Source organism: Neodiprion fabricii, chromosome 4 (assembly GCF_021155785.1).
Source record: "Neodiprion fabricii isolate iyNeoFabr1 chromosome 4, iyNeoFabr1.1, whole genome shotgun sequence".
NCBI classification, from domain to species: Eukaryota; Metazoa; Arthropoda; class Insecta; order Hymenoptera; family Diprionidae; genus Neodiprion; species Neodiprion fabricii.
The window spans coordinates 40,052,505-40,080,342 of NC_060242.1; the positions used below are offsets into that span (position 1 = coordinate 40,052,505).

At 39.8% G+C, this 27,838-nt stretch overlaps 1 protein-coding gene across 5 annotated transcripts in view; it reads left to right on the top strand.

Annotated features, from left to right (window-relative positions):
• Positions 1-5,602: 5,602 nt before the first annotated feature.
• Positions 5,603-27,838, top strand: part of LOC124179820 (GATA-binding factor C-like) — a 60,852-nt gene continuing 38,616 nt past the window's right edge. For 2 of the 5 annotated variants that reach the window (XM_046564589.1, XM_046564591.1), the window contains exons 1-3: positions 5,603-6,693; positions 17,521-18,234; positions 26,691-27,719. In XM_046564589.1, coding sequence (XP_046420545.1) covers positions 18,033-18,234; positions 26,691-27,719 — 1,231 coding nt within the window. In that variant the 5' untranslated portion in view covers positions 5,603-6,693; positions 17,521-18,032. Of the gene's footprint in view, positions 6,694-13,459; positions 13,587-17,520; positions 18,235-26,690; positions 27,720-27,838 lie in introns of those variants that run through there. The other 3 variants (XM_046564592.1, XM_046564593.1, XM_046564590.1) reach the window with 2 other exon arrangements.

The window sequence follows — 27,838 nt, forward strand, 5'->3', positions numbered from 1 at the left end:
AACTGGAGCTATGGGCTAACGCTGAAGCATCTTTACAACGTAACGTCAAGTTCGAATTCCATTCCGAAAGAGTCGATTTATTTTATCCACTTTAACGGATACAAGCAATACCACAAAAAAAAAAAAAAATGATACCTATGGGATTGCAAACACGTTGCAACAGCATGTGGCCGAGGGTCTCAGCGTTGCAAATTACAATATCCAAGAGCCGAAGCCGCAGGCTGAAAACAGCTTCTAGCTGCTTTTGGCACCGTTTCATCCCAGAGTCAATATTTACCCAAGACCTTGTCAAGATGTTTCGGTGCTCGCCTGGTGTTTGCCTGCAGACGAGGTTGGGATGGTGGTAATCAGTAATCGGCTGGAAACTTTGGAAGAGTAGACATCCGTCGTCGTTGTCACGACGTGTGTCTATCAATTCGGTCTGAGGGGAACACCCGAGAGACTCTGCGACAATACGCCAGTGGGTCCAGCCTTGCTGCCGACGAACCTATTCCGAATCCAGGGTCTTCCACCCTCTGGGCGTGTCTCCGAATGAGCAGGAAATCCCGAAAAAAAAAAAAAAACAACCGTACAGCAGGCGGATCGCTAATTTGCCATGTTTACTCTGCCGATTGCTGTTGTACCGCTACTTGATTTTTCCCTTCTATTCTACGACTCCGGTTAACTTCCCTCGGTAATCTGTCCACAGGGAAAGAACCCCCGTCGATCCTACCGTGCTCATGGTATTTGCCGATTAGACGCTGTTTACCCACGCTCTGACAGTCCGCGTGTATTGTTGTTCCACTTTCTAATGCTTTTCCAATGTTCTTAGAGTTCATTTGCTCTGCACTGTCGGAAATTATTGTGAATTTACTTACAAATTTACTGTACAAAAGTGGTGTAAATTTACAAATTCAGTGCAGCAACGTAAATTACTATACGCGTTTGTCTGAAATATACAATGAAAATTATTTATTTTACTAAATTTTCTCATAAATTTATTGTGTTCGTAAATTGAATACACGGTAAATTTATGGTGAATTCACTGTTCCGTATCCGAATAAAACTTCTAATACAGTGTAAAAAGTTCCATACAGAAATTTTTAACAGTGCGAATGAAAATTATTACATTTGTTGACGTGATTTTTATCTCTCTCGTAAGAACGATTTGAGTATCACACAACAAAAGGATTTGTCGCCGCGATCAAATATGGCGGAGGATTCGTTTTTCTTTTTTTCGATTTAAGTAAAACATCGTTAATTTATTTCACGGAAACATGGTAAAAACACAATCGGCAATTACAGGTGCTGTCAAATGAATCGAAGAAAAAAAAAAGTATTTCATTTCTCACATTCGATAAAGTACCAACATTTTCTTTCTTCCTTTCGTCTACATCACAAGAGAAATTATAGCTATTGAATAAAATTTACTCTTTTTTTTTCTTCTCTTAATTCACGCTTTTATCACTGTTTTTTCGCCTTCTCGATGCATATATAGGTATATACACAAATATTATACTTATAACCGGTGTACATGCCTGCATGAAGGAAAGAAGTTGTCGCCGCTCGCGGGAAAACAAAATAGAAGTTATATTATCGCGGGAAATTTGAGTTTCAACGCTGAGCGGTGAATACATATGTATATTTATATATACATGTATGTAGAAGAAACAGAAGAATGTTATCAGGGGTAGTTGAGGCCGGAGGCTAAGGGGCGGGGAGGGGGGGAGGAGGGTGACCGTGTAGCTTGCATTAGAAGAAGAGAGGAGGAGCTGGGGGTGAGAATTGAGGGTGGAAGAATCCGCTCGGGGTCTCCATTTGTGCCCGACTCGCTTTTCCTTCCTCTTTCTCTACTCGCGCTTTATACTTCCTTACTTTGCCTCGACCACCTCCTCTTCTCCTCCGTTGCAGAAGTCGTTTCTTTATGTCCGCGGGACTTTCTTATCTCTTATATTCTTTCCTTCTTCTTATGGTCAAGGGGGAGGGGAAAAAGAATTCTCACGTGAATGAAGAAGAACCTCGACCAGCGTCGTTGCTGCAGTATTGTATGTATATAAATACGATCGAAACTATCTTCAATCTTAAAATGGCCGTCGGTGCGTCGGCAGAAATATGCTCAATTTCAAAAACAATGTCATCATACCTAAATATCCACCACGTATATTTTCACTTGAAACGAGATTCAGATGCGTGACATATGCAGCAATTCTCGTCGCGATATTCAATTTATACAGGCAAGACTTGAAAGTAGAAAAAAATCGTTGACGCGAACGATGCACCGCAATGATCGATACTACGCGTCATTCGTTGATCAACTTTTTCCCGCCAAATTTTCTAACCTATCGCTATTCTTTGATCGACGGTGTGTCGAAAATTCTCCACAATTGTAATAGTGGACAAGCAACGAGATTGAAACTTATCGACTTTTGCCAAATATCGTACTGTTACCAGAAACAATAGATCAAGTTAAATGGATTTAGTCAAATAAGTTTACCAGTCAACCCAACCTGACTGTAAACTATCAAAGAAAACAGGTTACCTAAGACTGGAAAATCATCTTCAAGAGCATTCGAATGAACATCGTTAACCAAACACATAATTTTTAACGTAACGTACAAGTAATTATTAAATGAGGTGCAAACGTAATTCGCTGAATAAGTCAGACTTGTAATCTCTGGTGAATTTGAGGTTATACTACAAACCATTGAAAGAAACAAAAGTCGTAGAGTTTCCGTAAATACGTCCAAGTAAAGTGCAAAACGCGGTCAACGGTGCGTCTAAAATTTGGAGTATTTAATTGTAATCGAATTAGGCTATTGAAACGAGCGTTGTTTTAATCGCGGGGTTCCGTGAAGAGCTTACACGTTTTCGAGAATAGCAGACGTAAACCGTAGGAGGTACACACAGTCACGGAGAGACAGAGAGAGAGAGAGAGAGAGAGAGAAACAAGAAGGTTAAAAATAAATCGATAGGCGGAGTTTTTCCACGACGCGCCGCAAGAGGCGCTTTTAGTGTGGCGGGGCGATGAAGGGGGGCGGGGGGAAGGGGGGTGAGGCAATAGGCGGAGTCAGGCTGATTTAGAGCCGCCATTTTGTGACAATGGACGAGAGGGGGTATTCCTATCTGATTGGCTGATCTACGGACTTCGCTCTCTCGTCCCGAACAAGCTTCTACAGATTGTTCGGTTGTACTCGTCCGCCGCTCCCCACCGTCACTGACAACTCCTCCAAAGCTCTGCAGCTTCACCCCGAAGTCGTATAAAGAAGATCCGACGGTGGTGGGGGGATTTAGCCGCCGGATCCAGAACCGCGTTATAACCTGCCGTCGAGGCGCGGCCAGCCGTGGAGCGGAGTGGCGAGGAGAGGTGAGGAGAGAGGAGAGGAGAGGAAATGGGCATGAAACCACCTTCTTGACAGACACGGGCACCAGCAACCCCTCTTCGCGAAAGGCGAAACTTCATCTTATTCCTTAATTAAAAACCGAGGACATTCGGCTACGATCATTGTTATCGTCGCTCCTCTGTCGCATATATATATATATAATATATGTGTATTACTTTGAGGTTAGCTCGTTCTGTGTTTTAGATTTCGTTTCACGCTAAATATTATACTTACCTACTCATGCGGTGTTACATTAAAGTCCAAATGTTACTATAACCTGAAACTATCTGAAATCGTTAACCGATAACTGTAATGAGAATTGATTCGACACCGGATATTTATAGGCTTACAAGTTGACCGGAATATTTTCGTCGCTGCCACGCGAAAGCTGCAGAAACGAAGTTTGGTTATTTTTCAAACCCTGTAGGATTTATAATCATAAAGCCTGATTGGTGTATATATATATATTACGACGAAAAATTTCATCCCCAACGAAATTTGATGGATTGATATTACACATCGGGGGAAGCAGGCAGCGAAACGTCAATATTATCGTACCATAACCGAGAATCGAAAAATAATTCCACGTCTATATTTCCAACTATATGCGGAGTTTTAATTTGAGTGAAATTGAACGGAGATTTGCGCAGATTATGGAACGTATCTATCCGCGAATGCATTTTCAGCATGTAATTTCCGCATGGTAGGCATACATCATACCTGATTTAGCAGAATTTAACTGCAGGCGTGAAAAAAAGCATTGATCACAGATTCTACCTTGTACAGAAATCGCTAGTTTACACGTGTCGTTGTATAATATAACCCGATGATAAAGTTCCCTTAAACTTCAGCAATGCGCGCGGTTGCGTAGTTAATTCGTTGATGATACTAGGAATATGATACGAAAAACAACCTGTTACAACTGCACTGTACATCAGCTATTACAGCGTTTAACTTCGGAACAGTGCGAGAAGCCGCGTGTTAAAATCTCGGTTTTAGATTGTTAGATGTTAGATCAGAGATTGGCGGGCCTCTATCTAAATCGGCATATCTAATCTAGATGGATACATCAAGATTAACTGACGAGTGAGCGCGCTGCTTCTATAGCTATACATACGTACCTATATCTACGGGCATAATCTTCTCGCGAGCGGCAACGCCGGCACTTGGCACGTGGCGCGTTCGTTATACACACATGAAAACACGCGCAGAGCCCGATTTACGAATGCCCGGCTTAACGCGGTGTAATAACAGACGCGTAGTTGAGGGAAGAATTTAAAGACCGTTACCCCTGGGCGAATTTTCGCGACCGGTCTCGGTCGGTAAGTGGGCCTAGGGCCCTAAAAATTTCTTTATCGGCGGGCGCCGTTTAATACGTAATCCCACAGGAGACACACCGGGAAGTAAGAGAGATGGAGACGAAACTCCGGAGTACAAAGTTGGGCCAGATTTCAGCGCTGAGTTAGTACTTATACATACCGATTTTTTTCACTCATTGCGTCTGTCTTCCTTGATCGTTCAAATATTATCATTGTTAAGTAATGACCATATTTCTTACGTATTTCGAACGACCGAAGAACAGGAACGCGGCAAATACCATGGGCCCAATTTTCGCTGGCACGCAGAATGCAGTTTCGTCTCCTTCTCTCTGATATCCCGAGACCTTTGAAACACCATTGAGATAACCGTCTTGAAAATTCTTCGATGACGCAACTTCCGCAAGATTCTTTCGGCGATTCTTCGATCCGTACAAGCTCGTGGTTCGAACCAGTTACAAATTGGTCGAGTCGCGCGTCTAGATAGACGGAAAATTCCATGCCTAAACGCTTGCATTCCAGTAAAAGTATGATCATGAGTCAATTGAGCGTATTTTCGAGCGTACAAAACTCTCTCGTTCCTCTAATCCTACTTGTCAATTTTCGTGCCGGGTATTATTTTTCTTTCGACGGTTGTACGTTATACATCTAGTATTATAATTCGTACAACACTCGGATCCAGCCCAGTTACCGGGCGAACAAAAGGAGGGGGGCTCGGTGCTTTTGTTTCGTCTCGAAGCTCACTTTTTAGCTCCGCTGCGGGACGCGCTGACAGGGGTGGTGGGGGGCATAAGTAACGCCCGCTTTGGGGGGGTGGGGCCCAGCCTCTGTAGGCGTCGCCAGAGCGGCCCGAACACGAGCGGAAACTTCCGAACGGTGGAAAGTGGGGAAGCTTACGAGCCGTGTTTTCGTTCGCCTTAGTTCCGCGCCGGATGCCACGATAGCCGCATCGACGAGTCGTGCGCGCGCGCGTTTCAAACTATATATATACGATATATCTCGATTCCGCTACGACCTGCGATATTATTCCACGTTAAAACGGCGGATTGAATCATATATATTATTTCATTCGATATCCCGCACGGGGAATACAGAGGGATTCAGTTTATAATATTAAAAATAAAAAAAAAAAAAAAAGGAAACGTCGCAACGAAATGTAAAAGGATGATCGCAAAAATTCTCATGTTACGTAAAGGTTGAGATTTAAAAATAATTGATAACAATTGAAGAAATATTTCGAAAAAAAAAAAAAAAAAACACGGACTAGTAAATAAAATTATCACAGATCGTACATGTACATCGTCGATCAATCGCAGTGCGACGTTTTGATTATTAAAATGTAACGATCATCACGTTACCCACCCACATGTACGGCGTAAAAGATCATTACAAATCGCGGCCAAAGTGGTGGAACAATTTTACTGCCACGCGGTGCAACGCGTTGGACGTATAAAACAAGTTTAGGTGTGTGAAGTAAAAAAAAAAAAGAAAAAAAAAAAAGAAAAACAAACCGTGCATAAAAAAAATCGTTTGCCGATAGATGACGCCTGCGATATAACGTACCCACGCATACGTACCATACGGGACTGTACAACAATAACAACAATAACAACAACAACAACAACAACAACAACAATAATAATAGTAACAATAATTTATCGGACCAGGTACAACAACGATAATAATACGCGAATACGTGCCCACGTCACGATAAACGTACATCATATAAAAATGTGGTCGTGCATCGTCGGCGGGGAGAAAAGTGTGTGTAATAATAATATGTTGTGCAGGTGTGAAGTGTTTTGGTGCTAACGACAGTGATAACATTTGTACAAACTTGTTATCTCCCCCCCGACCCACGCCCCTCCGCCCCCCACCCCCCCCGCCCCCCTTAGACCGCCAATCTGTCTCTACTCCCCCTCCCCCATCGGCCGCCGAACTCTCTCCTCCCCCCCTCCCCCCCTCCGCCCCCCTAGCCGCGTTATCGCTGGATTGCTTCCTTCTTATTTCGAGATAAGGTAAGGAAGGGGTCGGATCAACCACTCATCCACTGTATTGTGCATCGCTCCGTATAGCCGTTTTATCTTCTTTTATACACGCACACACGCTCGCACATATTGGTTACAATATCGTTTATTATCGGGACGTATATGCCAATTTGTTTGTATATGAATACGTACGTGTGCAGCGTTATCTTTTTATTCACCCGATCAGATATATTATACATAATATAATAATGTTATATTGTTATATGGTTATCGAGATTTACGCAGGAGGGCGGCAGCGTCGCGATTAATCGTCTGTGTAGGTTTCAATTGTTTTAAACGTTACATAACGAGACTCGTTGTTCGGGGTGTAGTTTTACAGTGTATTAACTATTTCTAGGTCTGTATGAAATTCATTCGATATTCGTTCGGTTTAATCCTCACTTCGGCGTAGATTATTTCCCTACAGTCCAAGAGGTGAAATAATTGATTGCGATTTACATTAAATCAATTATTACACGCGTTGTAGGATTATGTGTCGAAAAATTGAATAATCGATTAGCGCTTAGATCGTACGGAGTATAACAGCCGATCGGGTGATAAAAAACTATGCATACATGATAATATTGAGTTGTACCGCAGTCGGTTTGCACAGATCCGCGTGAAAGATCTTTTGGAATTATTATATCCGTTGTAAAATATTTATACATACGTATAATGCCGACATCGAGGGATGATGTAATTTCAACTTTGCAAGGGTACATTTTTAAAGCTTGTAGATTTTATAACGAACTGCGTTACAGAGAATCGAATCTTACGATTAGTCTCTTCGTATTGTATGAGAGAGAAAGAGAGAGAGAGAGGAATCGGCAGGTATATATTAAGCAACCTAGGCTTCGTAAGTTTACATGCCGACGGAACGTCGCTGCAGCGTGCAAATTGACCGGCCAAACTGGATAAGGTACCTTTTATACCCACACCCGTATACCTTGATATCGTAATTATACACCACTTATGTATACTTTGCGGAAAATCGTCTGTAAGGATATAGTTGATACTACGGGATTGTGCGATACGTTATGTATATACGTATAGAGGGAGAGAGATCGCGGTGGGTAATAATTGCAATTATTGAAAGTGCCTCCGAAGCGATTTACGAAATCAGTTTCAATTACCTGTTTCGCGATTATAATAATATATGTGTACAAACTAATTTTCCTCCAACGAGTTCCGTTACGCGCAGTGTCACGGCGCACCTGATATATCGGATGAAAAAGTATGAATTCGATCGAAGGAAGGATCTTCTTATTGCAATTTGAAATCTATCCGGCAATCGTGTCGTGTTCGGCATCGAATAGCGGAGATCGGGCGTTTGAAGATGTGGATAAAAAAACAGGAATACAGATTATTGAATACAAGGCGATTCTTATCGCCGGTCGCGAAATGGAGCAAATAGAATCTACAACGTTACACGTTATTGCAATTAACAAACTTACGTACGTGTGTATATTACAGGCATAAAATTCACCGAACGACTTAATCGTGTAGGTATGGGAATGATACAAGAATGGTAGAAAACAATACACGATACACAATACAGGTATTACGATGTAATAATTAAAGTCAGGTTCTCCCACCTCGACACGCATATTGCATTGGATTTCACGACACTGTATAACATGTATAAAGTATAAATATACATGATGGAGTAAACAGCGATTACAACAAACCTCCGTGAAACGTCTCAATCGAACAGGTGAAATAATTAGTTGCGATTTCGCGGATGCTGTAATACCTGATGTGTTACAAAATGATGAAAGAGACTGAACGCGATACGATAGATAAATAATTACCTATTCCGCATGTGCTTAAATATGTACAATATCTCATCAAACGAGCTGACGAAGTGCAGCGGTTATAAATATGCATCTGCGACACATATAATTGTAATAATCGAACGAAACTACGTTACAATCATGTAACGAGATCCATAGGTTGGATAAGGTGATTTTTTTTTTTCACACGGAATCGTCGTAGAATCTCGAGACGGAATGTTGAATCATTAACAACCGGTTTTCACGCACATAGTAAAGATTTATATAACAATATATTTCAATATCGGTATAATCTGTCTTCACACTCTTATTGTCGTTACAAATTTTTATCTATAATACAATGAAAATACATTTTGTTGAATTATTCACAGTCATTAACGTCTTATTATTAGAATCGCGGTGTTCGTGTTATTGAAAAACTTTAATTTTTTTCTTTTTTTTTTTTTGTTCACTTCTTTCTAGTTTTCTTTTTATTTTTCTTCGTTTCACGGTGTTTGTCGTTTATTATACAGTTGGAACGAGTTTATTTCATTATATACATATATATATGTATGTATATGTAATTCCAAGTACTTCTTATCCTGTTCATACACGTCGTTTATGCTACTTGTATTATTTATCATTAGCTCGTTAAACCGCGATGTGTGACTACCGGGAATTAGATATATATATAACACATATGTATATTTAAAATCCGGAATCACATATCTACAAGATTCCGCACAGCCGTAAATACGATGTGTGCATAAACTATTTTAATATCTGTATAAATTATTGTACTTGGCAATGATCAATCGATGATTTAGAGTTTTCCTGGACAGTTTTATACCTACGGGATATTACGTGCACACCGACACACACGCCTATGCATACATTTGTATAAATAGGCATTAACTAGTATAGTGCAGCTATAAATTATCAAGATCCAACATCGCTGCGTCAAGAGTTGCGTTAAATATCGCGTAGCAATGCCATCGCTCTTCGATGTTCTTGTTTTTTTTTTTTTTTTTTTTTTTTTTAAATTCTTTTTTCATTCCTCTCCTGCACATTTTATTATTCAATCTCGTTTCCCCCCCCCCCCCCCCCCTTCCCGCACCGATGTATCCCATACTACGCGTATTTACGGGGTTATTAATAGTCGAATGCGTGTGGTCGGCAACATTTCAAAATTTGTAACGTTTCACGGTGATGGCCGGTTTTTTATTTATTTTTTTTTTTTTTCAATTTTTTTCTCCTCTCTTCTTTCGTCAATTTTTTTTCTCACACATATTTTATCTATACCCAAGCTCCCGGATTCGCGATACGCGTACAGTAAGCTATTCTTTACACTCGGATTAAATTCTTTTATCAAATAACTGCAGTCTTATTGTACCAGCTGCAGATACGATAATGTAAAATATCAAATCAGCAATTTATTATGTATTTTACCGTTGAGTTAATTTTTTTTTTTTATAACGTATCGATGTACAACGATAAGCAAATGAAAAGTTTTTGTATATTTCTCATTCGTACAATTAATGATCATTAATGTTACATTTAAATCTGGTATTATGATCTTGTATCAAAATTGCGGTTCTTCTATATATATATATGTATAAATTTTCGTTACTTTCATGTATTTATTATTATTGTTATTATTGACGATTGATAAAGAATCTTACGTTGTATATCATACGTCGAATCTTAATTAATTTAATCACAATACATATAATAACTTTCAGAGATATTTGTGCATTAATTAATTTCCGGTGATCAATCCTTTTTTTCTCCGTCTACCGGCGATTTTAGGTTATTCAACTTGCGCCTACATTCCGGGCCGAGTTTACGTTATGCAAGCTTTCGTCGCATGTCTATAATAAATTACATATCAGGTTATTACGTTACATTCATTGCCGTGACGCGGAATAAAAATTGAGGAGGAGAGATTCGGTGTACATATCGGACTGTTCCAAGACGAAACAAGAAAAACTAAAAAAAAAAAAAAAAAAAAACAAACATCATTTTGTCGAATTTTCAAGCCGCTCGTCAAATACGTTATCAGAGAAGGACACGAAATAATTGCTGTTTCGTTTAAATCGGTTTATATTTTGAGATCGCTCGACTAAAAAAATGCCTATTTTTCAGAACGGTTCGCCTCGTTTTCGGACATTGAAATTCATCGCTTCGATGTATTGCTAAACGAATATATGTATATGTTTGCAAGTGCAGCAATTAAGCAATAGGCGGTAACGAGTATTCAGACTGTCGGTGTCTTTACCAATGTAATTACGGTGTACGCCTAAACTGAAATCGCCGTCGGAACGAGGCGCCAAAGTTGTCTGGCCGCTCTTTCACGTGGGTATGGGTATAATTTAACGTGCCTACAACGTTTCTTCGTCCAATGCGCGATTTCACGGTGTCGCCTGCCGGAGAGGCGCCTCACGCCTGTAGCGACAATCGTACTTGGAAGTTATAAACTCGCCCGTGTAGCAGCTCTAAAGAACAATATCGGTAATACCTATTATCCTTGCTTATTTATACCTGACCGCTTAGTTAGTTACCTTGATTCTTCGTTTCGAGCGCCGCTCGTGATAGCCTCGAGGAAATTACCGACGGCCCTTCGGGGTGTCTGACAAGTTTGGATCCTGGCGCCTAACGGCGAATTCCGGCTACGATGTGTGGATGTATGGCAATGCCGAAAAGTCGATTGATCGATAATAAGTGCGTAAAGTTTACGGAAAAAGAATTGTCGAAGACGAGGGCGATGCAACTTTTTGCCAATCCCAAGAGCTTTTGTACCACTCGACTATTTTATCAGAGACTCTGGATAGTGAAAATTGTTAACGTTGAAAACGAAACGTATTATCGTCGTTGAAGTGAAATTTTGTAAACTAATTTCGATAGGGAGTCGGATTTTTAATATACGTAATTCAGCGTTTTTTTTTTTTTGTTTTCGGGGTTGTTAGTTTGATTTAATACTAATTATTTCGATCTAATGTAAATTATTATCGTTGGAAGGAAATTGATTGAAAGAAATTGTGAAAATTGAAGATAAACGTGTTTTACATGAATTATAAATTTTTGGTGTAGCTGATTACGAACCTGATTTCGGATTTAAAAAATTCAAGATGACGGGTTCAACACGACCGAGGAAAATTTCAAATTCCATCGAATCCGGAGAAAAAACTCACTTTCAGAATCTGAAATCAGATCTTGAAAATTCGCTACCGCGAATCCAATCAGCGATACCGAAAATCTCCGCGCAGAGTTTTTTTTTTTACAGTATTCGATCAAATTTGAAATCTTTGTCCGCTATCTTTAATTTTTGAAATCTGCTTTCAGATTCGTAATCAGCTATCCCAAAAATCATAGAATACTACCTTGTTATAAAAGTTGACTCGGCACAATAATTGGTCAATGAGCTCAAGATTATAAACTGTCACTATTTGTTTTATCGCGTTGTTGTCCAGTGTTTCAAAATTATGTGTATATATATATATGTGTACACCTGTCAATTTTTGCGGTTTACCTGATACTGTTACGTTACAAAAAATGATAAAGTCTGTAATGTACGCGAGTAATTTGAAAATCGGGTCTAAATCGCAAACTGCAAAACATTCTCACTTGTAATATTACACGATAATCGTGTCCGCGATTTTCGATCGGCTACGAAATGAATCGACCGATTATAATTGAAGATAATCACGATCAGCGTGAACAAGTGCCTAAAAAAAAAAATCAAAAGTTCATCTAAATACCTGTAACGAGACCTTAGGGAAAAAATCATTGTTGCACAAATTAGGAATGTAACTTTCAACGAATTACGGTTGCAAGTTTCCCAGAATTTCAGAAAATATCTTGTTCACTGAGAGAAAATATTTAGTTCCGGTTACCGCTCACTCCTCAACTATTTTCATTTTTCTACCAGAATCGAGAAATATGGTTCAAAGTACAAAACTTCTTACACTCTTCTGCCTTTTCCCCCTTTAAATACAACACAGTATACAAAAATCAGAATACGTAATTGCGAAACGTGTTTCGAGCTGTCTATTTTCTTCCCGTAAAATAACAAGACATCCAAAGTTTCGAAGATTTAGAAAAACGAAGCGAGCGTTTCGACTTTGATGAAAAAAAAAAAATAAAAAAAAAAAATCGCAGTACATCGTACTTCATCATCGTCATTCTTCTTCTCTTCCTTCGACAACTGACGCGTATAATCGAACACCTTGGCGATGCGAAAGACGAACACGCTTGCGATGGGTAACCACACACACACGTAAATATACAGACGTATAAACGTTCCGCGGTTTGGGTAATCGATATCTTGAGATATGAGGTACTTGAAGGTAATTTTCCATCGCGATTGGGGATACGTACACGTCGACGCATTGATCATTTTTACACGGTACAATAAACGGTTTATAGACGGATTAAATTTTCCAAAACAGATCTCACGGAATTGTGTTGTAATTTTTTGGAAACGTATCAAAGTATAATATGCAAATCACGCGTACACGATTCGTCAGTTTAATCTGTACACTTATTAATAATAATTAGTATATGTAACTGGTGGGCAATGACGTATGTGATAAATCGGGCCGTATAAGTGCCCGCGCGATATATTTACTCGGTCCGGCGGAGTTAATTTTTATCGCTAGGCGTAAGAATATTTTTTTATTTTTTTTTCTTCTTATTCACCCGTGCAGCGGGAGATTATAATACCCACATCGAATCTTGTATCGATAAGATAATGATTTATAAAACGAAATACGTGATCAAATCTATATCGTGGATACATGTAATATATATATATATATATATATATATATATATATATATATATATATATATATAAAATATACACACACACACGCACATGTATATCGAAGGTTTTGATGGAGGTGGAGTCGTAGGTTCGAAACTTAGATAAGAGGGTGCGTATAACGTCGAGCAGATCGGCTTCTACGTCAGGCCATTATTGATAAGGAGAAAAAGCCAAATGCTCGTTTCAAATCACTGATTTAATTTAGTTTTAATTCTCTTCCGGTATAAACTCGTCGGGTTATATACAGTTATTATACATAATCTAACATCGCGTGCCGATTATTTCACGTGAGTATTGTATATACGACACAACGCTGTAATATATTACACATATGCGTGTACATACATACATACATATATACATACATACATATATACATACATATATGTATTTTCTCACATATGTTGTTACATACATCATCGTGTAATGTGCGTGATTTTGTACATGCACGTTCTGTCGATTCATCGATCCATCGATCCATCGATCCATCGATCATCCTCCTTCCCGTCGGAAGTTAAAAAGATTCATGAAAATCTCAAAGTCGATTATTATTCCTCTACGCGATATTTAGGTCGGCGGACATTGTGAAAATATATCATTATATTCAACTCGATGCAAATTTTTTTTTATACCACTTATACCAATTATTGATACATATATATATATATATATGTATATACGATTGTTATTCATGTGCTGTTTATATGGTAAAGTTGAAATTGCGGAAATCGCTTCGATTTTTTTGGTGACCCGATTTTTCATTTTATAAACACATACTTTCTCTTTCCGTTTGAAATTTGGATATTTTATATTCGAGTTTCTTTTCCTTTCTTTTTCTTTTTCTTTTTTTTTTGTTTCCAATACAGCCAACTTTGGAAAAGTTTTAACCGCAAGTCAGTGATAAGTGTGCGTGTGCGTGTGTGTGTGTATAAAATATGTAATAAAAGTGCAACGTGACGCAGTTACGTTGTAATAGAATTAATGTAATATTTTAAAAGCGTAAAATTCGTTCCGACAATTACCAACGTTTTTGATTTTACAATTCGTGTCATATCCGAGAGACGCATAATTTTATCCGTCAAACACGATGAGACACTAGACTTTTTCTGTGACGTTTTATGATGTACAAAAAATTGATAAGAGAATTAAAAAAAAAAAAGAAAGAAAAGTTTCGATCCTTTTTTTTTTTTTTTTTTTGTTTAATTTTTTTATTTTTGCTCCGTTCCGTTTGCATTTACACGAAACAACGTGGTGTTTACGAATATCGGCTAATTGTAATCGAAAGCAGTGCTGCGGATAGATTCGTATCTTCCATGTCGGCGTAATTAGGCAAACCTAGGCACAGGTATATTACATATCTATTTTGATCGTTAGCGGTCTAGACCTAAGATTGTCATTCTGATTTCGCTAATTAGTTTTCTACCCAGGTACAAACCTAATACACCTTTTGCGGACTCGAGCCGTCGCCTCTGGTTCGCGATAATATCGTGGAAATAATAAATTTTGTCCCGCATCTTCCTAAACTTCGATATTTCGTAATCGTTTGGAATACATCGGTTTAATATCCGCTTGAAAACGAACGGGGTTTTGCCGATTTTTTTTTTTTTTTCCAATTTTATTTGTCAATTCAAATTTACGCATTGGAGAAAGAGTTGCAAAAAAAATAAAAAAAAAGAAAATTCCGAGCAAAGACAGGGAGCGTATACGATTTGTTGGTAATTTTGCGAACAATAAAATTTGAGAGGCAAGTAAAACAAAAAAAAAAAAAAAAAGAAAAAAGAAAAAAGAAAAAAACAAAGGCAATATTTTTTGCTTATCAAATTAATTAACTGCTGCTGGTTGTGTTTCGTGTTTCATAATCTTATCGCCGCTGAGCTGGTATATACACCGTTTCGTATATCTTATCTTTTATTGTTTTCAAGTATTTTATTTGCCCTAAACCGTGGCCCCGACGAGAGAGAGAGAGAGAGAGAGAGTCAAAACGAATTTTTGCAAGTCTCGATTACTCGGTGAACAATATTTAGTTAATTCTAGGCGGAAGATTAGTCGTCGCGTTTTATAGCAGCAAAACTGTGCTCCTATTTTATTTATTTTTCTTTTAAACTACACGTCTACACGTAATACAAATTTTCAGTGTTATAATAACGTGGTGAAATTTGACATTGTTAATTTTTTTTTTTATTTTCCCTTCAAATCATCCCTTTTTTGTGTTTTTCTATTTTTCTATTCATGGTATGTATACATGTGTAAGTATATACACGTAAATATACTAAATCGAAGAAGACTTATAAGAATGAAATGAAAAGAATTAATTTCTATGTACAACTTATTTCAACGAAAGGAATAAATATCTAATATCGGATGATAGATTTAGAAAAAAAATTGTAGCTTATCGTGTATTTGACAGATATTCTATCAATTTTAGATATTATAGTTTACACGTTTTTCAAATCAAATATTCAAGCTACATGAAAATCGTTTAATTTTTATCTATCTCGTATAGGTATTATTAAATGCATATATATATATATATATATATATATATATATATATATATATATTATATCTGGGCATGCATCTACGTTCAATATCGATTTAAGATTCGAAGCTTTGTCTTACTTATACTCTTTATCATCGTTACCGCGATGACCTTGCAAGCTGTATTATATATGCGTCCAAGTACGAAATTATATCGTCGATAAAGATATAATTTCAATCAGCCTTGTTGCTCCACCCGATTTCCACTCTTTTAAAACACTCTGATTTACCGTGAAAATATTTACTCGATTACAGGTATAATCACATAAATTCCGCAATTTCAGCTTATATTTATACAGAAATAAAAAAAAACGCTCACGAGTTTTTCTCTAACATAAGGTTAGCTTTTTTGGCGACGATAATAAAAATTAGCTGGAATCAAAAATGTTTCTATAATCGCAAGGCAGATGTAACATAGTTTTATAAATTTGAGGAAAATGAGTATACACGAACAGAAAAAAGTAAGCTTAGCCGAGTGAACAGAGAGAAAAACGAAACAAAATTGAAGAACAAACAAAAAAAAAAAACTACTTTCAATAAATAAAAAAACAAGAGAAAATGTATGTATAAATCGATGTGTGTAAGGATTAGTTTTCTCATTCTAAATATCGATTATAATATGCGTGCGTGTTTTTTTTTTTCTTTTTTTTTTTTTATACCTACATTACATGTACAGTGCAGGTGATGATGATGATGATGATGATGATGATTTAGATGATTTAGATCTTGGGCGAGCAGAGTGATACGGACAATCATCGATCACTATAGAAGCTTATTTTCTCAGAGGAACCGATACTGGATCGGTAAATCTCGGTGCGGGCTAATATAGCTCTAGGTTGGCTTTGGTGCATGGCATGTGGTTTTATATCGCGTGTATACACAGGTATGCACCCTGGGTTTCTTTCTTTCTTTCGTTTTTCTTTGTTTTCTTGTTTTTTTAATTTTTTTTTATTTATTTTCATTTACTCGGTAGCTACACAATCAATTAGGCCTCCAGCTTTACCGTCGATACGATTGTGTGTTGGTTTTTACATCGTGAAACGTCGAACGGTTCTCGATAAAGAAGTCTCGCCTCCCTGTAACATTTCCGATTAATGGAACCGCATCCGTAATACGGTTATTCGATACATATATTATATACATATGTACGCATATACTTCGTTTGTAATCTAGCATTGGTAAATATTAAAAGTGGAGAGAGAAAGAGAGAGAGAGAGAGAGAGAGATAGATAGATACGTATTAATAATATCAACCCTACGTGAATTATAGTGATAATAATCGTTATTCGTATTATTATACGAAGCGATGAATTTTATCGCCCGTATTTGTTTTTTTATCTTTTTTTTGTTTTTTTACAATCGCCTTTTCCATTTCATTGTTCACTGCACAGCTTGCGGACAATTTTCGCAAAAGACGCGAGACGTCGACCCTCGATTTTATTTTATTTTATTCATTCTTTCATCTATTCTCGCTTTATTTACTCATTCACGTAGAATCAGAGCGATGCAAGATAAACAACTGATTATATTGTTGAACGAAAATTGTCATTTTTTCCTTGTTGTTGTTGTTATTATTATTATTAAATCACAGTTTATACACTATACATGTATGCATAAACTATCTATGAACAAAAAATTCATCGAAAGAAACCAAATAACACTGTACGCTCATTTTTGTTTCAGATATAAAAAAAGTAAGGAAACTCGGGAGAGAAAATACGGATCGGATTAGATTCGCGTTTGACAAATACAGTCGGGTTCTATTTTTCGTTTCCTTTGTTTTTTTCACCACACTCTGTCAGTGTGATATCCATATAATATCTTTCGTCTCGGTATACGGTAGAAAAAAAAAAAAAAAACATTCTCTTCCCCGCATCTCCGTACTCCAGCCAAAGAATACAGAAAAAAAGTAAATAAAAAATTAAAAATAAAAAAAAAGAAAAAAAACAACAACAATCTTTCTCTCATCTTCTATCACACTTCTGTATACGGACAAACACACACACATATATATATATATATATATAAATATATACATACACACGTATATCTCTCTCTAATTTCACTTCGACTCGATCGGCGCAGTCGCGATCCAATATTCGCCGAGCTACTTGGAATACCGTCGTCCTAAGCAACTCCGGTTCTCGATTCACCCCGAAAGTCGAGGGATAAAAGCTACGAAAATTCTGGACATAATGGACATGAGCAGCGAGTCGAGCTCTACCCGATGGTACGAGCCGCCCAGGGGATCCCTCGAACCTCCGACCGGTTCCGGGTCGTTGGCTGCGGGTGGGGCCGGCGTCGCGACGCCCGACTACAGGGGATACTACCCCCATGCTGCACCGACGCCTCACCACTCGGCCGCCGCGCACGCCGCCGCCGCCCACTACGCCCACAGTGAGTACCCCGAGCAGAGTTGGCCATTTTTATTTATTTTTTTCTCAAACATCATTCACTGAGAGAAATTTTTTGTTCATACTAGAACAGTTTTTTTTAACGATACCTGTTTTACGCAATTTATATACTTACTGTAACAAATTAAATTTTTCTCGGTGTATATTTATGTGTTTTTTTTTTTCTATAAATTTTAGCGTGAGCAAAAACTTTTAATTTTTTACCCTGCAACCTAATTTTGTAAATTGACAACTCTTTTGTACAACGGTAAACGTGTAGTGGATTCTTAACCGTTTTTAACAGTCTAGATCACGACGTTTCGAGGTCTAGATCGTCTTCCGACAGACTACTGTATGATCAATTTTTTGACAGGCGATATTCTTTGGAGAACGAATGAACGGATTTGGATTATTATTTTGGTCGCAATTGACGGATATTTTTTATTTTTTTTTTTTTATTCAAACTTTGTCTCCAGAGTGATCGTCGGAATGCGATGATTTTGGTCGGAATCGACGCAGCTTTTCTAAGCTTGGAAACAAATCAATTTTGGATTTTATCTGTCGAGCGGTTTTTGACTTTTATTCGAATAAGACAATAGCGAAAAATCAAGAAATTTCTGTATTTGCTCATGTTTTTTTACGAGCTAGAAACGCATCTTAGTTCTTAGGCTGAGTGTATCAAAGTCATCAAAATTGACCCACAGTTATACATATATACGAATAACAAATGTGCACGGTTAGAAAAAAAATGTCCCGGCAGGTCCACTAAAATTTTTTGTGTTGGTTTAACCATTTTTCAATGTATTACTATGTGAAAAACAAAAAACAAAACGTACACTACAAATTAGATGTTGATACGAAAATTTACATGTTAAAATGAAAAAAAATGTGTTTCATATTCACTAACAGAAATGTAATAAATAACACAAACATAAAGCGGACCTGCTGGAACACATATATATATATTAAAATTTTTCCAACTGCGTTTTTTCTAAAAAGTGTAAGCCTAACGAACATTAAGGTGTATACCAACATGACATGTATATTATATATAGAGAAAAAAAATTGTATCACGAACTATGCACGTCTTAATATCTGTAATATAACATCACGCGTAAAGAGCAAACTGTAATAAGAAGGATGTAAGAGTTGATCAAAAGATATCATAACGAGAAGAATAAGAATGTATCAAGAATCACAAGAGAAAGAAGCTACGTGGAAAGAGAGAGAGATAGCGAGAGAGAGAGAGAGAGAGAGAGAGAAGGGGGTGGGGGGGGGGGGGGGAGGGGGCGAAGGAATAAAAAAGGGCTTGAAGAGATAAAACAAGTCAACGGACGGTCAAAAAGCTGCGGTATATAAGGAGAACGAAACTTGATCCGGCCGGGCAGATCTTGGGGTCCCAGGAACGCGATATCCCTGATTCGTGCCGACGTGCGTGGATCATACTGCGGCCCTCTGTTGGCCCGAGATGCGTATTGGGGGGGGAAATAACATTCCTCTAATCGCACCACCGCATCATTTCTTCCCCTGACTTCCACTCGCGTTGGTTCGGTATAAATATTACAAACCGATACGTATATTTGGGTAAGCGTATAACTTGTAAGATAGATCCGGACGCGTGTAATCTACCGGCGAAAAAATTGTGTTACGGTTCCTCGTTCCAACAGCCGTGCGACTGCGTGACGATATTTTTAACTTGAGATTCGAAATTCATTATCGAAAACGCGGTGTGGACTTGACGAATTCATTTACAAATCTGATAATGTTTTATACATGCGAAACTGTGGAGGATAGAGAATTTCATTCATGTTGTTTCCGACCTTCCTTCCTTCGGTTGGATCAGAAACAGTGTGGCAGTGATTCTAGAATCTTTAATGTTATACAGACTTTTCTCACTTGCATGAGTTTTATAACGAGGAGGATGTTCGGAGCTTTGGTGTAATACTTACAGATTCTATGGGAATATATGTATATGGACGTAGCTTTTTATACCCACTGTAGTCGCTTAGAGGTCGTTAATTCTTGAGGAACGTGTGACGCAGGATGGATTCTACAAGTTGTGGACCTGTCTGGATAACTTTTATCATAATGACCCTGTCGATACGTACTCAATATGCGGTTCATGACCGGCAACATTATATGCACGTAAAATATACACGCATTTAGGTATGAGGTATATTTGTAACTACTTATGTACTTGACCACATGATCGGTGACTTTCGACAAATACCGTAATAACCGTCTGTGGATCGATGATTAGAAATCTCTGTTAGACTCTCCGTCGTCCCGAGCGTTATCGATATAGATTACTCTATGATAAAGACAACCTATTATACCTTTACCGATAGTTAGAAACTTGACGTGTGTATACTTACAAGGTACGAGCATACACACAGCGATAGAACTAAAAGTTAGAACTGAAAGTTAAACTCTAATGAATTTTCTTACTCGAGATATTGTTACCGTCGTCATGTTTTTGGAATTTTAAATTCTCCACCCTCGAATCAAACTCACTGATGATAATCTATCCCGCTGTTTCTAACGTAATATTATACCACTTTTATCAAACTAACTTTATCTGGTTTCGTAGTAGACACGTAATATAACGTAACATACAAAGTGTTTCTACAGCAACTCATTTTCGGAACTAACCAACCCAAGTGTCTACCAATGCGCGTGGATCCATTAATCCAACGAAACATCCATTCCAAGGATCACGACACAGACCCCCGATAACAATGCCGCTTGCAGAAAAGCTTTGGGCTCTCCGTTGGTCTTCGATCGTGCCATGAGTTTGGCTTTCGCCTCGACCGAGGTGTCCGAAGAAGAAGCTGGTAGCTCTTTCAACGACCGGAACCCGGTTAGATCGGTTCTAGTCAAGCCAATGCCTATGGGTGGCATCCACGAGCCGATGGCAACACCTACCGAGATCCACCAGCTTGGGATACGTAGGCATCACGAGGAGGTTAGGTAGGAGCGAAGCGAACTGTATTACGTACCTTCCAGCCTACCTACCTACCTACCTACCTGGCTGCCGCGTGTCGCGTCTCTCGTCTCTCGGATCTCTCACGCACACAGGTATCAAACACCCGGAGGGATCCAGAAGAGACGCCATCTTGCGCGGAAACGCGGGCCAACGGAAGGCGGAGCCAAGTAAATGTTGCGACTGCTGCCGTCCCGGCATGCCTCGCTCTGCTGAACCCGTCCTGAGGCTCTACCTATCTGTCGCACGTCTTCTATGCCTCGGATCCGCGCTTCGCCTCGAACGATTTTCGTATCACGGGTTTCCAGGGATTGTCCGAGGTTCCTAACCGAGGCAACTTTTACAACTTCTTTCTCTGACTCTTATCCCTGGAATAGAAAAATGACCAGATTTTTAGGCCGCGATTGCGATGTTCGATGAAAATGTTCGGAGAAAATTCGTGGAAACGCTCTAAAAGAGTAGGAAAATAAAGATTCCCCTGGGCTTGAAGGTGAAATCGTGATTCTACATTTTATAACGTGCTGTCGAAGTTTGTTGGTCGGGATTTGTCCGGGCTTCCACAACAAGGTTTCCTCCCCACCGGTTCCTGACTAGGGCCTGATCGGGTGTTGGTCGGATTTCCCCAAACACTCGTTACAAGACCATTGAAGCGTTCGGAATGCAGGGTTTCCTAATACAACTATTACGGTATTTCAAGAAGGTGGGGAAATTGTCAGCTCTCGTTGCACGCTAATTCGTTTTTTTTTCTTTTCTTTTTCCATCGTGCCAGAAGTTGCCGCGTATACCAGACACGGGTTCAAGGCAGTTCACTCGGTCGAGACGAAGTGTATATAAAGTAAATGTAAACGTTGTCTATATAGGGCTATCTGAACACCTCGAACTGGTCGACGGACAGGCGCCAAACTGGGTAAATCATCGCGGAAGGAAAGGAGAGAAAAAGAAGGAAAAGAAACGAAAGCTGCAACTCGTAAATTGCCTTTTTTATTGTCGTCATAAATTACAGGTTAGACATTGTAATTCAACAGGATTCTTTATCGGGTGTCGTACGATAGTTGATTCCAATCTATTCATTCCTCTTCGCTGTATACTTTGAATTACACTTTGATTCTCTTCGCGGAAAAACGACGCTTACACACTCTTACTTATTTATTTATTCATTTACTCTTCTCTCTGCGTGAAGTTGATGCGTGCGTCGGGCATCACGCATAGATTCTCCATTCGGTTTAATTCAATTCAGACAACGTCAAAATTCGATATTAAAATCGATTTCACACAGCTATTGTCGCGTTGCGTATATATCGCCACAAAAATCTCTCGCACGTGCTGCAATGATTGATGCAACGGATAAGAGACACAGGTATTAGTTGGAAGCGAATTTCTACACGAGAGAACTATTTTATATATACCTACACGCGTATCGTCTATTATTCAGGATGAAACGAGCCACACAGTCTATTCAGTACGAGGTGCGAGAGCAATTATTTAAAGTAGCTCCTGGTCCTTTGATCTCTGCACTCCTGGTCAATACGCTTTCCGTGCGATCGCAAAGTGCGAGTAACCGATTATCGAAGACCCGTTGCAACGTTGATGCAGCAACAGTAACCGAAACACGGTCGAACGCGTATTTCTATTCACACAAACCGTGCAAAACCATCTGCTATAGAAGGAAGGGGGGGGGGGGGGGGGAGGATTGCCGGTACCTCTAGAAATCGCCATGTTATAGCTTTATTATACGATCTCGTTAAACTGAAAGGAAAAATCCCATGCATTCCCGGTGATCAGTAGCACCGCGATACAATTTGTAAATTCGATTTGTAAGATTTGTCAAAATAGTTGCGAAATTGATGGTAATCTCGTAAAGAAGCCTCAACGCCGCCATTTTGCCGCGTGATTTTCATGCGTTTCCAGGTACGATCCGTCGGTAAAGATAAGCCACGTGGCAAAAATATAGTACAGATAACGATAGCCGGGAGTTGGCCTATACATATGTATGTAACAACATATGTCTGCAAACAAAAACGTTGGGAATAATTTACTTATACATATATACTGTGTATACATGCTAGAAAAGAGGTGAAAAAGTAAAACATCAGTTTGTGCAAGTCGTTGGAATCAAATATAAGTAATTTCGAATACCGTTCGTTGAAAGATGTATAAAAAAGTATAACGATTATCAGACATTTTTCTGCGAAACGCGTACGGTGTATATTGTAACTTGATGTACAATGTAACCCATAGATTAACTTTGTTTACCATTTGAGCGAGACAAAACGACGAAAAAGTTTTGAAAATAATGGTCTGAAATGGCGGGTGAGGGGGGAACAACCGCTGCAGAGGCGTGTAAAACTGGACTGGTTTTCAAAAGAAATATTATTCACATTAAACGGTGCGGTGACCGGAGATAACGGATATGATGAATCGGGGTTGGTGCCTTATTTAGCAAATCCATGCGAAATTTCATGGTGGAATACGGCGCGAATGCGCATAATATGCGTATAACGCCCAAACTGTCCTCTCCGTAGGACACGTGTGTGTATTATAGAAGGGTGCGGTTTGAGCCTAAATTAATGTCCGTAATTCAGCGCCGTTGGTAAAACAGTCTTGTTATCAGCGTATGTCCTGAAGGTGGCCGCGTGCTGTACCAACACAGACTGCTGTCGAGGAAGGAGGCAAGAAACGCAGTCGATATATCGATACGATGCTCAGCCAACTTCACCGCGTCCCAGCTAATACGAGCCGTGTGGATAACCTAATAATAATATGTTGCATTAACTACACGCTAACGATTATTATATTCCATAGGTTGGGTTAATCCGACACAGCGATCTGCGCAGCGTCTGAAACTCGCTTGTATGCAGAGTGTCCGAAGATATATTTTAGCCGAGCTTGGTGCGAATCTGCAGGGTCAATATTTGTCTCGGCATGAAAGTTAAGAGCTTTTGGAAACTCCGCGGGGTGTTCCATGTACGCGGGGAGCACTGAAATTAAATCGCCAACGTTCGCATTGAAATTTAATGCGATTTTAACGACGCCATTGAAGGTGATCCTCTACTCCGCATCGAGTTCGCAATCAAACTAAGATTAACGGAAAAACTGTTCCACCCTTCCAAACGATCCCGGTTTCTGGTTCACTTCTTTCTCCTTCTTTCTCTTTAGCAACGTTCTTCTCGTTCGAACCCAGTTTTCACCTACCGCTATTTAAAACTATTGCACCAGTTGTTTTGAGCTGACGAAATGATTTTGTCTCTTTGAAACCTTTGGTGTCTGTACGGTGTTTTCTTTTTTTTTTTTTTTTTGCAGAGATTGGAACGAAGATTAGAAATGACGATTTTCTCATCACATCGTTAAAATCCTGCAGGATGTTAGTGTGGGATCCCAATACGCCAGCATTGAATTGAAACGTAATAAGCCTCTGTGCAATTACTCTGTGTAGTTTACATATTTTTACGATTATCGGTACAACACATGCAGATCCGAGTCGAAATTTAACGCCTTCGTTAAGCTCTACGTAGGGTTTAAAGATGGTAAAGTAGGTTCTGTTTCAATGCAATATCAAACCCTACTTTGACGCTAAAAATGTCCGAAATTTTCCGATTAACCAAGCTTAGGCTGAAAGTAGGGTCTGTTTAGAACCTCCGTTAAACCTTGAGAGGTAAGGTTAAACCTACTTGCCCGAAACCCTCCTTTAACGCTCGAAATACTAACCCGATGATAAAGGTCCATGGATTCTGAGTGATTACCATTGAAATACAAAAAATACGATTAAAACGTACGAAATCAAATTAGAATCCCAACAAATAGGAATTGCCTTACACTGTATGAGTTCAATCGTATTTCTTCTATATTCAACCACTTGAAAGGGTTTTCGTATTCGTAATAACGTCGAATAAATACAGTTGAAATGCGATACTTCATTTTCGGATGATATTGAAAAATAGGGTCTGGTATTGTAATTTTTAGGAGTTGAAGGTTCAACTTAGAATTTCTAGGGTCAGTTTCCTTCAAAGTAGGCTTATATAAACCTTGGTGGGGTAAAATGTAGGCGCTAATTTTCGACTCGGTTAGTCAAAGACGTCGAGACACGGTTTCCGTTGCGTCGCAGCTACGTGAAACTTTGACGAGGCATATATTCCACGATGATAATAATACGGAAAAAGTAAGGAATGACGAGGGGAAAAATAGACGATACCGTTATTAGTTCACCGTATACCTGCAGCAATACGTATACGCCGATAATAATCAGCTGCAGGTTATATTATCGTCGTCACTACACGGTGTTGTAGCTAACTTTTCGGAGAGCCTTGGGCCCGGCTCTTGACTCGCGGTAGTTACGGTAACAGACCATTAGAGCTGGACGTAGGTACCAGCGTACATATTATTACATATTCCACGGGATGTGGGGACAGTTATGGCGTAGGTTATACAGTACGATGATTTGTGGCAGTGTATTATAGTTGTGATGGTACGCGACTGGCGACGTATTTGATTCTCGAAGAAGAAGAAGAAGAGGAAGAGACGGAAGACCAAAGTCTGCAGGAAGTCACTTCGAATTCTTCTCACGTACTTTTTAACTGCCTATAAGTACGCTGTTATCGATGAAATTCTCGGCAGAAAACTCGTAATCTGAATCTCGACTCGCCGAGCATCGTTGCACGATTAAATGACAACTTAAATAAAGATCGCTATCCATCGTATTCCCGTCGGTTTATTGCGGAAGATGTACTCGGATGTACACTCGATGAGTTATACACTCCAACTTCCAACTCTGATGTAGGTACCGACGTCCGGCACGCTTTCTCATGGGTACCTGCTCACGTGCTCTTTGAACCTGAAAAAGATCCCCCCGAAATTTCCCGTCATGGGGTTCTGAAATGTCCAGGATTTGGTAGGGAATTGGAGTGGCGTCCTATGTCAACGCGTCCCTATTAATTCCCGATCGGGGCGAAGACGGGTATTAAACGGACTTCCGCAAAAATAGATTTAGAATATCGTCGGTGAGATTTTCAGACTTGGGTGAACTAAAGCGATAAAAGCAACGGTCGTTCGGCGCACAAGTGAGACCAAAGTCTGTCATTAGGTGCGTGAAATAGCTCGTGCGTGCCGAGTTCAACTAACCGAATGTAGCGTACGATGTATATCACACTGTGGCGTTAAGAAGGTGGAAAATTGTTGTAAAGTTTCAATCCGTAACAAAAATATGGACTCGGAAAAAATGTAAATTGATGTCCTAATTCTTGAAACGTATTTTCGTATCTGAAAAGACCGAAAATCGAATTGAGGTTAGATGGAAGCATCGGTGGATAAACGTAATACATGAATGTTGTTCCACATTACAGTGTTTGACGTTTCGTCAAAGTTTGAGTTCCTTCCTTAAAATTTCGGAATTATAATTCCACCCCATCGAATCCATGTCCACACGGTGACATCCTCGCTGATGATCGTGTATTCCAGGTATAATAGATTTTGTTTGATTGCAGGCAGAATGTCAAGCGGCGGAGTGACGAACGGAGGTGGTAGCCAAGTGTGCAGACCACACTTCCACAGTTCGGTACTTCACCCTTGGTTGTCGGGTTCGAGTGCGGACAGTAAACCATGGGGTTTTCCATCTACGACGGCGTCGACCGGAGCGACGTCGGGTTCGGGCGAAGACAAGCCCCAGAGTCCGTTGGGCTCGTCGCTACCGCCGACGTCGAGCAGCCTGACGAGTCACGGCGGAGCGGCTTCCGGTCACCACCTCTTCTCGTTCCCGCCAACGCCACCGAAGGACGCGACGCCGGACAGCATAACGACGAGTACGACCTCGAGCTCCAACAACAACAACAACAACAACACCAGCAACAACAACAACAACAACAACTCGAGCTCCCTCGGACTCGGGGGCGGAAGCAGCGAGTACCAGGCGGCTGTTGCCCACGCCGCCGTTATGGGGGCGTTCATACACCATCAGGACGCCCTCGGCTCGACTTCCGGAAGTTCCTGCGACGTGAAGCCATCGGTGATGCTGGGTCACCACCACGGCGCCTCCTCGCCACCCCATCAGCACAACGGATCGGGGAACTCCGGGCAGGTCCAGAAGCAGCGGGAAGGTAATAACCAATCTGCATCCGGGTCTGTCAATCAGGCTAACCAGCAGCAGACTGGTGCGGCCGGTGGTGTCAACCACCAGCAGCAGCAGCAACAGCAGCAGCAGCAACAGGATTACCAAAACCAGGGCGCTACCTCACCCCGGGACTCCTATTCCACATCCCATCATCCATCCGCACCGTCCCAGTACGATCCATCCGCTGCTTACAACATGTATCAACACCTTCAGTACTCCGGTCATCACTCCCACAATCCCCACAACGGGCCGACTATATTCTCGGGGAGTCATCATCCCACTACCGGCGTACCCGGAATTAGTCCCGATGCTAAACTTCTCGGTTCGCACGGGAACACGCCTAATTCACCCGGGTCGCAACAGCAACAGCAGCAAAAGCCAAGGAACAAATCCAGAACGTCCGCCGGTAAGCGGGACTCTATCAGAGATTTTTTATTTTTTACTTCTTCGTTGTTTATTATTATTTTTATTATTATTGATATTATTACCATCATCATGGGCTTTCATTCTTTTCTTCTTTCTTTC